The sequence below is a fragment of the Hibiscus syriacus genome, unplaced genomic scaffold, assembly GCF_006381635.1.
Source record: "Hibiscus syriacus cultivar Baekdansim isolate YM2019G1 unplaced genomic scaffold, ASM638163v2 tig00110419_pilon, whole genome shotgun sequence".
NCBI lineage: Eukaryota > Viridiplantae > Streptophyta > Magnoliopsida > Malvales > Malvaceae > Hibiscus > Hibiscus syriacus.
Genome location: NW_024062731.1, coordinates 182103 through 194630, shown reverse-complemented (window position 1 = coordinate 194630; position 12528 = coordinate 182103). Strand labels below are relative to the sequence as shown.

Genomic DNA, 12528 nt, shown 5'->3' with positions numbered 1-12528 from the left:
AATGAATATTATAGATTGAAGTGATTTGAGACTTTGCAAATTTTAGATTTTGACTCGAGTTTTATGAATTTTAGGGTTGTTTGTTTACTTCAGAATGATTAAGCGCTGAATGATTCAATGACCTGAATGAATCAGAGGCTCTGTATGAATTAGCTTTGAATATGACATGTTGTTTGATAATGGTTCTAAATCATTCAGAATGTACTTTGATGCTGAATCATTCAGTACTGTTTTGCTGAATCATTCAATACAGTCTTCATTCAGAGGTTAGAAACAAACACACTGAATGTTGAACGGTTCAACATTCAACGCTGAATGATTCCCTTCATAACCAAACAAACATCCCTTTAATGTAATTTGGAAAAAAAAGGATAATAGGGGACACGAGATGAATTCATTAGTGTCTTGAGTTGTTATAAAAAAAATGAAGAATAGTGATTTTGACTTCAATATGACAGGGTTAAAACTGTAAAACATTAATCTTTTAAAAAGGAGATAAAATGAAAATAACGTAACATCTGTGTGATCAAAATAAAAATAAATAAAAAGTTTAATGATTGAACTAAAAATTTATAAACGTTAATGAACAAAACAAGAATGAGATCAAAGTTTAAGAGTGAAATTTATAATTTATCTTAATAATAATAGTGAAAAATGCAATAACCAGTTTATCTAGTGAGATAAGACATTAGGTCCCTTAAACAAGGTCAGATGTTCGAATCTTAGCGTTTGTGAATAGATCAAACTGGGTTGGGAGAGTTGCCCTCGCCTTTACAGTACCCGATCTAGATTAGTGGGTCAATAAATCGGATACCAGTGATCAATTAAAAAAATAATTTTAAAATAAATATAAAGAAAATATAAGTAGGCAACATTAACGTAATCCATGTCGTGTTGAATATTTTCCCGTCTCTGTTTCCTTTTAAGCCTTCTCTCTCAAACTATGTCCTCTATGTACTCAAACACAAAATCATGCCTCCTAAATCCTTCTCTCCGAATGATCTTCCTCCTTGTTTTCAAGTTTTCCGCTAAACCCCAATTCCCCTGCCTTTTCTTTCCAAATTCCCCTTCTTTATTTTAGTTTACAGAGAAATAATTTTGTTAAAAGAAGAACAAAGACATTAGACAGTGCTACAGTTCTGTAAGAGAAGGAAGGGGAAAATGGCGGCGATTTTTCCCGCCTGGATTATGATAGCGGCTTTCCTTTTAGAGGCGGCGTTAGTTATGTGTGGTTTTCCTTCAACTTTGCAGCTGGAGAGAAGGATTCCCCTGGCGAGTCATGAACTCGAACTGAGTCAACTCAGAGAGCGTGATAGACTCAGGCATGGAAGGTTGCTGCAGTCTTCCTCTGGTGGTGTCGTAGATTTTCCTGTTCTGGGCACCTATGATCCGTTTCTCGTTGGGTAAATAAATTCAAATAAAATTTGTTTACTGCCTTTTTTTTGGGTTTTGTTTTTCATTTTAATTTTTGGAGGCCAGGTTTCTAAATTTGGATTGAATTTCTAAAATATTTGATGAAATTTCTATGTTGGGTATTTACTATTTAAATGAAATTTATCATTTTCTTTAGTCTCCTATCTGTTCTTCATTTTGGTAAAGTTGTTTAGTGTATATTTTTCTTTTTCCCTTGTAACTAGTCTTCCTTTTCCTTTAGAATTCATTAATCATATTTTACAAATAGTCTCCCCCTTCTTTTCTCTGATTTTGCTTTGGCTTTTTGCTACTTCCATCTTCATTTTTTTCTTTTAATTTACTGATTTATTTTTTATTTTTTGTTAGGCTATATTATACCAAAATACAGTTAGGTTCTCCTCCAAGAGAATTTTATGTACAGATTGATACAGGAAGTGATGTTTTATGGATAGGGTGCAATTCCTGCAATGGTTGTCCTCAAACTAGTGGACTTAAAGTAAATTTCGCTTTTCCTTGTATATTTCTTATTGTTTTTCTCAGTTGTATTGTTATTTGAAAGAACAAAAAGATTTGAGCGACTGTGTTTTTCTTACAGATTGAACTTAATTTGTTTGATCCTGGAAGCTCGTCAACAGCTTCACCAGTCCCATGTTCGGACCCAAGATGTCGAGCAGATCTCCAATCATCGGATTCTGGCTGTTCGAGCCAGACCAATCAGTGCAGTTACTCATTTCAGTATGGAGATGGTAGTGGGACATCGGGCTATTATGTAGCTGATTTGTTGCATTTTAATTCAATTCTCGAGGGATCTATGACTAATAATTCTACGGCACCTATTATGTTCGGGTGAGCAGTGTAGTCCTTCGATGTTGCGATGCTAATCATGTTGTTATGAATTTGTTTGATTTTGAAAGTGGAATCTGTTGGCTTAAAAGGTCATGGATTGTGAAACAGGTGTAGTGTGTTGGAGACAGGGGACTTGACAAAGTCCGATAGAGCGGTTGATGGAATCTTTGGGTTCGGGCAGCAGAGTTTGTCTGTAATTTCTCAACTTTCTTCACAGGGAATAACACCTAGAGTGTTTTCCCACTGCTTGAAAGGGAATAATGGTGGTGGAGGTGTGCTTGTTTTTGGTGAGATCGTGGAGCCAACTATCATTTATACGCCACTTGTCCCATCACAGTATGTGCTCTTTTCTTTGGAAGATATTCTTACTGTCTCTTTCTCGTTTTATCTCATCATAGCTGGACTCGTAACTCTGGTTTTTCATCTGTCATTTAGATTCGTAGTCCCTGCATATAAATATTGTTCATCATCGGAACATATAAGGTTTCATAGGCTATTTGATTAACCAGTCTTGCACCACAAAATTTCAGGCCCCACTATAATCTTGATCTGCGAAGCATTTCAGTTGGTGGACAAGTTTTATCAATAAAACCATCAGTGTTTTCAACATCGAGCAGCCAAGGAACAATAATTGATTCCGGGACAACTTTGGCATACCTAGCCGAGGAAGCTTATGATGCTTTCATGAATGCTGTAAGTGTCGACCAAGGTTTTACTGATACTCGGACATCATTAAGGGGATCGATCATCACTAAAAAAAAGCTTTTTGCCTGCTATTCTTGTCTTTCTGGTATGAATTTGTATATCTCGAATTTAATGATTGAGGGTTCTCTTGTTGTGCAGATCACAAACACTGTTTCACAAACCGTGCGCCCTGTTCTTTCCAAAGGAAATCAATGCTACTTAATAACCTCCAGGTTGACTACCCACTGATATTATTTCATTGACTGTCGATCTTCAAAGATGATTGTAACTCGTATGCATAACTGACGTTATGTTAACATTCTGTTCAGCGTCAATGATATATTCCCTCAAGTTAGTCTGAACTTTGCTGGTGGTGCGTCCTTGATTTTAAATCTGCAGGACTATCTTGTACAGCAGAATTCTATCGTGAGTCAAAGCTTTGGACATGCGTACATAGATTAGTATCTCTTCTGTAGTATTTTCTTTCCCTATTAATATTATATGATATAGGGCTTGTCTTGTTTTCGTCATTCGAACTAGCTGCTGTTTATTATCTTTATTTACTGCTTTAACCTAATCATTGGCCAATGTATAAAATTTAGCTTTAGTCTGAATGAACTTCCTTGTATACTGTGTTGTGTTATTTTTTTTTCATATCCAAATTTCTGAATGAGAAATGGGCGTCTTTGATATTTACAGGGTGCTGCTGCAGCCTGGTGCATTGGCTTTCAGAAAATCCAGGGTCAAGGGATAACAATTTTAGGAGGTATTTTCTCGGTACTGAATGTTTCAATCGATTACGTTATATGCTTGTTTGGAGACTTGATGAATTTCCGGATTTCTATAGTGTTTAATTAAAAAAAAATCAGATCAAGAGATGTTTATAGGTCTAAAATCTGATTGAGACAGTTATTTGTAGGTCTAATAACATTACCTTTATGCATGAAATTTGTGTGTTTTGATCACTTAGCTGGTTGTTTTTTGCCTGTACGACGAATGCAGCAAGCCATAAATATTTCCCTTTTCTTTTCGGTTGCAGATCTTGTTCTAAAAGACAAAATCTTTGTTTATGATTTGGCAAATCAACGGATCGGATGGACCAACTATGACTGTAAGTGTGATAAGCATCTAAGATTTTACTTTACCATACAGAGGCATCTGATGATCTAGAGTGCAATCGGACTCTAAATCTGCTGCATTGTGTATTATGATTAGGTTCAATGTCAGTCAACGTCTCAACAAATGTTGACACAGCAAGAACTGAATTTGTAAACGCGGGGCAGATGAGCAATGATGGTCCATTGCAGGATCAAACACGAAGCATGATCGCTTTACTTCTACCCATAATCGCGATAACTGATCTACTGCTCTTGTAGCATATGTTGAAAGGATTGGGAGCTCAACACCCACATAGCACATGTTCTCACCAATAGGCCGTTTCCAGTTGAACCACACGGCTAGCTTGTGGTCAGTTGATGGATGTATAATACAATTTTTGGGGGTTATTTTCAAGGCTCTGTTACTGTAATCGTGTAAAATTACAGATGTCGGTGATTTACTGTGATTAACTATGTATCTTTATATTCATATACGGTCCATTTTGGCAGCAAAATTTGATTTATTATACCTTGAATTTGTAACTTTAAGCAGATAACAAGAATGCAAGAAACTTTGTTTTGCTGGAACCAAATCTTTATATAAAAATGGCAACGATGACTGAAAAATATTTAGAATGGTGCAGTAAAGCAAATTTTGTAAGAACATATGTTCATTGAACATTTCATGCGTGATTCAAAGGATAATTGTCTACACTGAATCTTAAGAGCAGAATGACTGGAAATCTGTCCCCTGTAGATCTTGACATGTACTATAACTAAACCACCCACATCCAGAATTCACATACTAAAACGAATCTGTAATTTCAAGGGTTAGAAGTTTACTCGGCAGTAGAACATTACTTCCTTCACATTTTCTTTGATGCTGGGCAGGGGACGAACCTCGGCATTCTGGTCCTTTGGTTTTCGGCTTCCACCCATAGAGCCACTGGCCGACATCTCTTCTTCGACATAACACCGTGCCCTAAAAGCATCTAGATGAGCATAATAAGCTGGCGGCACTGCAAATTTAAACAAAATTTTAACTGACTACCTTACATTAGAATTAAGTACAAATTTAAGAAAAAAGAAAGATCACTAACCTATGGAAACCGATCTAGTACACCTTGCATACCTAGATGAGGGAAATAATTAGCTACGAGTGTACTCTGAGCATTATTTATTTACAGTAGTTAAAGATTAAAGAGGAAGTAATAAATACATACGTATAACATAAATTGTAGGTGAGCGTCTGCAAACTGTCTGCACTGAACCCGTTTTCATCATACAGGACATGATAATGGGTGGGCTTGCTGGTTCCCTGCACAAGAAAAATAATTGAATACATTTAGAATCAGAAAATGAAATGAAAATAGGGCTAAAAAGATCAAGGCGAGCCGCAGTTTATCTGAACCCCAGAGATAAAAATCAAACTCAGTGGGGTGACAAATCTTGGTGTCCACAACAGTACCTGCAAGGCGGTAAGATAATGGATTATGCTGGTGTACAGTTATTAGAGTATTTGATTATTTGTGCTGTTGTTCAATTATGGAACATTTGTTACCTGGCAAGACATTGCCACTCTTATCAGTTTTACTACGGTCATTGTGGTTAGTAGGAAATAAGCGACTATTATGCCTCTTCTGAACCACAACAAACGTAACTGGTGGTGAATATTTTTCACCGAATGAGGCATAGCCTGGAGGAAGGAAGAAAATTAGAAGTGTCAGAAGCCTAAACACCAAAAAGTAGCCAACTTTATTTACTCTATTATCACCAAATCTCTTCATACGCTGCTGTTGACATATAGGATTTACTCAAAAACTTATGGAAGCTACTTTGTCCAAGAAATAGAACTGTGCTACAAGACACCACAAAAGATAACCCTTTGAATACCTTACGAATAGAATCCATTTCATGGAGTAAAAGTTTACTGAATTGACCTTCACTCACACCATCTCTGCCAGATTAAGTAACAATTCTCAGAAACAAAGCTAAAAAAGAACAAGGAATTGGATATAGTCAGAAACAATATTAACCTGTAGAAAATCATCCTTTTAGCTGTTTGTTTGTTTTCCATTTGTTATAACTTTTTATTATATAAATAGATTGTTTATTTTTAAAATAGATTCAAATCCATTCTAGTTATTTAGTATTAAATTTTTTCATTTTATTGAAAATGTAACTAATATCTTGTTGATATCAGCTAGTGGGATGAGGCATGCATCGTATTATTGTAATAAAAAGGGGGTGAATAGATCCACTAGTGGGATGACCTTGCTTACGGTGGCTGGAGCTATCGGCATGCATCGGATTATTTTAGCTGATATGATATATGGCGATGGGAATTGGTAGTGGTCACAATTTGAGCATTTGCTTCCACCGGATATCTTGTTGCGAATCGCTGCAAAAAAGGGTCCTCTGGTTAACTTGGCAGATGACTCGATTGGGTGGAGTCTTAATGTCGATCTCCGTTTCTCGGTTAAGTTGGCGTGTGAGCTTCATACTGTTGATCCGTATAGCTTTATTCTAGGAAGCACGGGGACGGCTGGGGTTCGTACCGGGGACGTGCCACGGTGGTAGGGTACGGTTGAACGACGCCGGGGACGTTTCACCGAGTTCTGGGGACGTTTCGGGGACGGCATGTGACTTTCACATGCGTCCCCAGGATATTTTCACCATTTTACAATTAAAAAAAGAAAAGCAAAACCTAATTTGAGGCTGGAGCTTTCGGCAAGAATACAAAACCTAGTATTAGAGCTTTCGGCAGCAATTGCTTCTGCTTCTTGAGCTTTTTGACAGCAATGGGGAGCAACTGCTTCTGCTTCTTTTACCAACCAAGTACATTGCTGGGATAAACTTGAACAAGCTAGATTTTTCTGCTGCTCTTTTGCTGTAAGTATTTCAAGATCTAGCTGTATCTTTTTTGTACCAATATCTTCAGACTTCAGGCTTCAGTTGGGTTCTCAAGTGTTGCATCATGAACTATTAGTGATAAGGCAATTTGGAATCCAATTTTGTTGCATTATGTTATTGTTCTCCATAAACAATCCTCACCCTCAAATGGTTGCTACAAAAACTTAAAAAGGGAATTTATAACTTTTCCTTTTTTTAATATTTTAGTTTCAAGGAGATTTAGAACTTAGAAATATTCTGTTTCTTTTTCACTTTAACAGCATGCATGTTCTGAAGGTATAAAGCTACGGATAGAATTTATAAATATTCACGACTCACGAGCCTGCGCACCACACACTATTGCGTATTAAACAACTGAATGATGGAGCATATATATAATTATAAATACGTGTGTATGTATTGGAACTATCCAGATTCTTTTTTTTGTAACTTTTGATGCAATGTCTTGTATAAATTCAAGGTTACATGACTACTCAATAGATATTAGTTGCTTTCTATACGTGTGTATGTATTGGAACTATCCAGATTCTTTTTTTTGTAACTTTTGATGCAATGTCTTGTATAACTTCAAGGTTACATGACTACTCAATAGATATTAGTTGCTTTCTATACGTGTGTATGTATTGGAACTATCCAGATTCTTTTTTTTGTAACTTTTGATGCAATGTCTTGTATAACTTCAAGGTTACATGACTACTCAATACACATTAGTTGCTTTCTATGTTGGTTTTCTTTTTTTCTAGTAGTAGCAATTTTGATTTATCAAGAACAAAAAAATAGAGTATAAAAAATTTCATATTCGAAATAGGATAGAACGAAATTCATTTTTCGGGGATCTTTTTTCAATTCAAAGCAAAAATAGATTGATGGTTGCTTATTACGTGGTTATTAAGAGAGTTTAACTATATCATTATTGCCATTTTCTGCCAAATAATGTACTTAGAGCACGGTTATTAAAGAGAGTTAAACTCGATTGATGCTGCTTATTACATGGTTATCATTTTATAATGTACTTAGAGCATATTAGACATTACCGGGAATGTTTGAAATTTGAATGGAAAATGTAGTGAATGAAGCAATGATTGGAGAAGTAAATAAAAGCTTCATTTTTTATAAAAAATTGTATCAGTTATTCTAAAATATTATTATTTAATACATAAATTATATAAAATAAATTTTACATGAGTTATTTAATAGTAGTCTGTATGTAACTTATATTCACATATCTTTTCACCTTTTATATTCGCCTTTTATATTTGCATGTTTTGTTTTCAATTACATTCAATATTCGCCTTTTATATTTGCATGTTTTGTTTTCAATTACATTCAATTGATGCATGATATTTAAACTCATTTAATTTTTTTATGTAAACATGTTAATTTAGTATAAATATGGCATCTCAAAGTGGTAGTGGGACTGAAAGTAATAGTGGGAGCGAGTCAATTTCAACGTCCCAAAATGAGAATTTATCTCCATTGTGGAATTATGTGACAAAGATAGAAAAACGAGAGACTGTTGGAGGAACTTGGAATTTTCGTTGCAACATTTGCGGCGAAACTCGTAATGGAAGCTATACTAGGATAAAGGCACATTTGCTTCAAATTCGAGGTGAAGGAGTTGCAATTTGCAAAAAGGTAACTAGAAATCAAAAACTTGAAATGGTAAGGTTGGTAGAAGAGTGGGAGAATAGAAAGAAACAAGAAGTAACTAGAGAAGTTTCTTTGCCCTCTCAATCTTCAGCTGGAATTGAGATTGATTCTTCTTCTAAGAAGAGAAAACCTAGCTTGTCACCTCTTGCTAGAGCATTTGACATGAATACAAGAGTCCAATTAGATGAAGAAATTGCAAGAATGTTCTACACCGGTGGTTTGCCCTTTAATCTTGCTAGAAATCCTCATTATCATAGGGCTTTCACTTTTGCTGCAACTCACAATATTCCTGGTTATGTTCCCCCTGGTTATAATAAATTGCGAACCACATTGCTCCAACAAGAAAAAAATAATGTTGAGAAGCTCTTGCAACCGATTAAAGCAACATGGAAAGAAAAAGGGTTAACTATTGTGTGTGATGGTTGGAGTGATCTAACAAGAAAGCCTCTCATTAATTTCATGGCTACTTCTGGAAATGGGCATATGTTTCTTAAAGCTGTGAATTGTTTTGGTGAAATCAAAGATAAGTTTTTCATTTCTAATTTGGTGAAAGAAGTGATTGATGAGGTTGGTCATCAAAATGTGGGGTAGATTATTACTGACAATACAACTAATTGCAAGGGGGCAGGAGAGATTATTGAGACCATGTATCCTCATATTTATTGAACACCATGTGTTGTCCATACACTTAATCTTGCCTTGAAGAATATTTGTTCAGCAAAAAAATGTCGAGGGAAATGAGGAAACATATGACTTATGCCATTGGATTACCGATATTCATGGGGATGCCGTACAAATCAAGAATTTCATCATGAACTACAACATGAGATTGGTAATCTTTCAAAGATTTAGTCCTCTTAGGTTACTTTCAGTTGCAGATACTCGTTTTGCTTCGATCATTGTGATGCTTAAGAGGTTTAAGCTCATCAAACAAGAACTTCAAGCAATGGTCATTAGCGATGAATGAAATTCTTATAGGGAGGATGACATGGTGAAAGTAAACTTTGTGAAAGAAAAGCTTGTGAGTGATGATTGGTGGGATAAAGTAGCTTACATCTTTGATTTTACAAAGCCCATCTATGACATGCTTAGAGTATGTGACACTGATAAGCCATGTCTTCATTTGGTATATGAGTTGTGGGATTCCATGATTGAGAAAGTGTAGTGTGAAATTTACAAGAAGGAAAAACGTCCTCTTTCAGACTTCAGTCCTTTTTATCATGTTGTTTATGGGATTCTTATAGCTCGTTGGACAAAGAGTTATACTCCTCTTCATTACCTAGCTCATTCACTAAATCCAAGGTACATACATAACTTTGTTAGTTTTGAATTTTATATTTTCAGCTCCTAGTTCTTTGATGCTATGTATAATTTTCTTTTTAATATGTTGAAGGTTTTATAGTGATAGTTGGCTAAGTGAGGATCCTTGTAGAGTTGCTCCTCATAGAGATGGTGAAATATCTTGAGAGAGAATGAAATGTTTTCGTAGGTTATTTCCAAATGATGATGATTATGACAAAGTCTTGGATGAATTTGCTTGTTTTTTCACTTAAGCTCGGGCCTTTTGAAGATTTGATGTCTCTTACAAAGAGGTATTCTTCGGATCCGAAAAGTTGGTGGGCTAACTTTGGTGCCAAAATTCCATTGCTTCAATCTTTGGCTTTCAAAGTGCTTGGAAAAGCTACTTCATCCTCTTGTTGTGAAAGAAATTGGAGCACTTATTCTTTTATTCACTCACTTAGGAGGAATAAGTTAAATTCGAGTTGCGCCGAAGATTTAGTTTACATCCACTACAATCTTCGTCTTTTATCAAGGAGTTCTAGTCAATATGAGGATGAGAAAACCAAGATGTGGGATGTTGGTGGAGATGCTTTTGATTCATTGGGAGATGTTGGATATTTAGAGTTTGCCGAACTCTCGCTTGATGAGTCGGATTTAGAGAGTCAGTTAATCTCAGAAGATGTTAACAATGTTTGATTTGAGTTTAATATTTTTCTAGACTTAATATTATGGTTTGAGTCTTAAGATTTGACACTTTAATATTATGATTTTATTATGGATTTTATTATTCTAGAGTTAATATTATGGTTTGAATCTTGAAATTTGACATTTTAATATTGTTGTTTGTTTATGGATTTTACTGCTATAAACTTAATATTGTTGTTTGAGTCTTGATATTTGACATTATTTATGATTTTTTATATATATTTATAATTTTAAATTATTTTATATGACGTACCCTTGCCGTCCCCGTACCCTGTAATTTTTAAAATTGTCGTTTCTCGTCCCCATCCCCGTATCCATCCCCGTATCCGTCCCCGTATCCATCCGTGCAACATAGGCTTTATTAATAATGTTTGGGTGAAGGATAATGAGTATCAAGGCCTGCAAAAATTAAACTCTTCTTATGGCTATGCTGTATTGAGCGTGTTTTGACAAATGCATAGAGGTTTCGTCGACACTTAACCACGAGTAGTGGTTATCCGATTTGTTGCGTCTGTGGAGGATGTTGATCATTTGTTGCGCCGTTGTTCTTCGGTAACTTTCATCTGGTCTGCGTTCGTACGGGATAATAAGCTCACTAAATTTTTGGAGATGAACTTGCATGAGTAGATGATTTTAAATTTGAGAGGTGTTGATTTTGTTGGTTATAGGGATCGTTAGGATATTTTCTTCAGTGCTCTTGTATGAAATATTTGGTTACAACACAACTCTATTTCGTTTGATTCTCCCCGGGATGATAATCGTTCGGTGATTGAACGAGTAAAGCAGTCTGGGAGTCCACTTGCCAGGCCTTAATGGAAGTGCAACTTATACAGACTGTTAAAAACATAAGCATATATTTGGGTAGAATTGCTTCATTTATTTCAACTTCTTAATTTACATCAAAAAGTCCTTATATACAAGTAACCTACTACAACTAACCAACTAACCGAAAGCTAACAAACTAACTAACAATAAATTGTACAGCTAAGCAAAAAATTAACCAACACTTTTATACACTCCTCCTCAAGTTGGTGGTTGAAAAACGTCTTTGAACACCAACTTGGAAACCAGATATTCATGTTGATGTACGCCCAAGGCTTTGGTCAACAAGTCTTCTTGTTACTCCCCTGTTCTTATTTGTTCAGTTTGTATTAGACCTTCTTGGATCTTTTCTCTAACAAAGTGACAATCTATTTCGATATGTTTAGTTTTCTCATGAAAAATCGGATTTGCTGCTATCTGCAAAGTTGCCTTGCTGTCACACATTAGCTTAGCTGGTTCCATATTCTTCAATCCCAATTATGCTAGCAAACCTCTTAACATATTATTTTAGCAGCTGCCCCTGCCATGCTTCTATACTCTGCTTCAGCAGAAGATCGAGCAACATTACTTTGTTTCTTAGACTTCCAAGAGATCAAGGACATTCCAAGTTTTATGCAAAAATCTGTTACAAATTTTTAGTCATTGGACAAGATGCCCAGTCAGAATCAAATCACAATAAGCAAACGATTTGCATTCACTCGCCGCACTTAATAAAATCCTCTGGCCAGGATTTTTCTTAATATATCTTACCACCCTTAATGCAGCTTCAAGATGATATTGCTTCGTTGATACATAAACTGACTTAGAAAATGTACTGCATAAGCAATAACCGACCTTGTGTGGGTAAGATATATCAATCTCTCTATGATCCTTTAAAAATAGACTTGTCTTGTAACAATTGCTTATCTTTACAATGTCCTCCATCATATTCAACTTTGGTGAGTTTCTTGTTTTTCTCTAATGGAGTCATAGCTGGTTTGACTCCCCCATCCCAGTTTCTTCAATTAATTTCATTGCATATTTTTGTTGATTCAACACAATAACTTCTTTTGACCTTAGAACCTCAAACCCTAGAAATATTTTAATTCTCCAAGGTCTTTCATTTTAAAGTTTTTAA

At 35.4% G+C, this 12528-nt stretch overlaps 3 protein-coding genes across 7 annotated transcripts; 2 read left to right on the top strand and 1 right to left on the bottom strand.

Annotated features, from left to right (window-relative positions):
- The first annotated feature begins 954 nt into the window (after positions 1-954).
- On the top strand, positions 955-4549 carry LOC120124517 (aspartic proteinase 39-like). 5 transcript variants are annotated; one of them, XM_039143179.1, is made up of 10 exons: positions 955-1403; positions 1780-1909; positions 2009-2259; positions 2368-2595; positions 2790-2952; positions 3103-3176; positions 3273-3369; positions 3643-3709; positions 3983-4054; positions 4159-4549. In XM_039143179.1, the coding sequence occupies exons 1-10, from the start codon at positions 1162-1164 to the stop codon at positions 4317-4319; spliced, it is 1485 nt and encodes a 494-aa protein (XP_038999110.1). In that variant the 5' UTR covers positions 955-1161; the 3' UTR covers positions 4320-4549. The 5 variants fall into 5 exon arrangements, 3 of the variants coding, with proteins under 3 accessions (XP_038999110.1, XP_038999112.1, XP_038999111.1); XR_005516280.1 differs by having other exon boundaries at positions 957-1403; positions 3831-4054; positions 4159-4202; XR_005516281.1 differs by lacking the exon at positions 4159-4549 and having other exon boundaries at positions 959-1403; positions 3273-3415; positions 3983-4011.
- Positions 4550-4845: 296 nt separating this feature from the next.
- On the bottom strand, positions 4846-6117 carry LOC120124535 (protein argonaute 1-like). The gene is made up of 7 exons (XM_039143192.1): positions 6077-6117; positions 5934-5997; positions 5602-5833; positions 5454-5508; positions 5264-5380; positions 5141-5172; positions 4846-5059 (listed from the first exon to the last, which is right to left on the bottom strand). The coding sequence occupies exons 1-7, from the start codon at positions 6115-6117 to the stop codon at positions 4872-4874; spliced, it is 729 nt and encodes a 242-aa protein (XP_038999123.1). The 3' UTR covers positions 4846-4871.
- A 2228-nt stretch (positions 6118-8345) lies between these two features.
- On the top strand, positions 8346-10580 carry LOC120124534. Its single transcript, XM_039143191.1, has 6 exons — positions 8346-9170; positions 9322-9518; positions 9582-9696; positions 9769-9905; positions 9997-10055; positions 10174-10580. Exons 1-6 carry the CDS (start codon positions 8346-8348, stop codon positions 10578-10580), a joined length of 1740 nt encoding a protein of 579 aa, XP_038999122.1.
- Positions 10581-12528: the final 1948 nt, after the last annotated feature.

What these genes read in the sequence shown, in the direction of transcription:
- LOC120124517 (XM_039143179.1), top strand. Translation starts at nt 1,162, where the DNA reads ATGGCGGCGATTTTTCCCGCCTGGATTATGATAGCGGCTTTCCTTTTA. An exon ending in TTGTACAGCAGAATTCTATC is followed by an intron (nt 3,370 to 3,642) that starts GTGAGTCAAAGC and finishes TGATATTTACAG; the next exon opens with GGTGCTGCTGCAGCCTGGTG. An exon ending in AGGGATAACAATTTTAGGAG is followed by an intron (nt 3,710 to 3,982) that starts GTATTTTCTCGG and finishes TTTCGGTTGCAG; the next exon opens with ATCTTGTTCTAAAAGACAAA.
- LOC120124534 (XM_039143191.1), top strand. Translation starts at nt 8,346, where the DNA reads ATGGCATCTCAAAGTGGTAGTGGGACTGAAAGTAATAGTGGGAGCGAG. An exon ending in GCTCATTCACTAAATCCAAG is followed by an intron (nt 9,906 to 9,996) that starts GTACATACATAA and finishes AATATGTTGAAG; the next exon opens with GTTTTATAGTGATAGTTGGC. An exon ending in AGTTGCTCCTCATAGAGATG is followed by an intron (nt 10,056 to 10,173) that starts GTGAAATATCTT and finishes GGCCTTTTGAAG; the next exon opens with ATTTGATGTCTCTTACAAAG.
- LOC120124535 (XM_039143192.1), bottom strand. Translation starts at nt 6,117, where the DNA reads ATGGAAAACAAACAAACAGCTAAAAGGATGATTTTCTACAG. An exon ending in AAAAGGATGATTTTCTACAG is followed by an intron (nt 5,998 to 6,076) that starts GTTAATATTGTT and finishes TTAATCTGGCAG; the next exon opens with AGATGGTGTGAGTGAAGGTC. An exon ending in GAGTGGCAATGTCTTGCCAG is followed by an intron (nt 5,509 to 5,601) that starts GTAACAAATGTT and finishes ACCGCCTTGCAG; the next exon opens with GTACTGTTGTGGACACCAAG.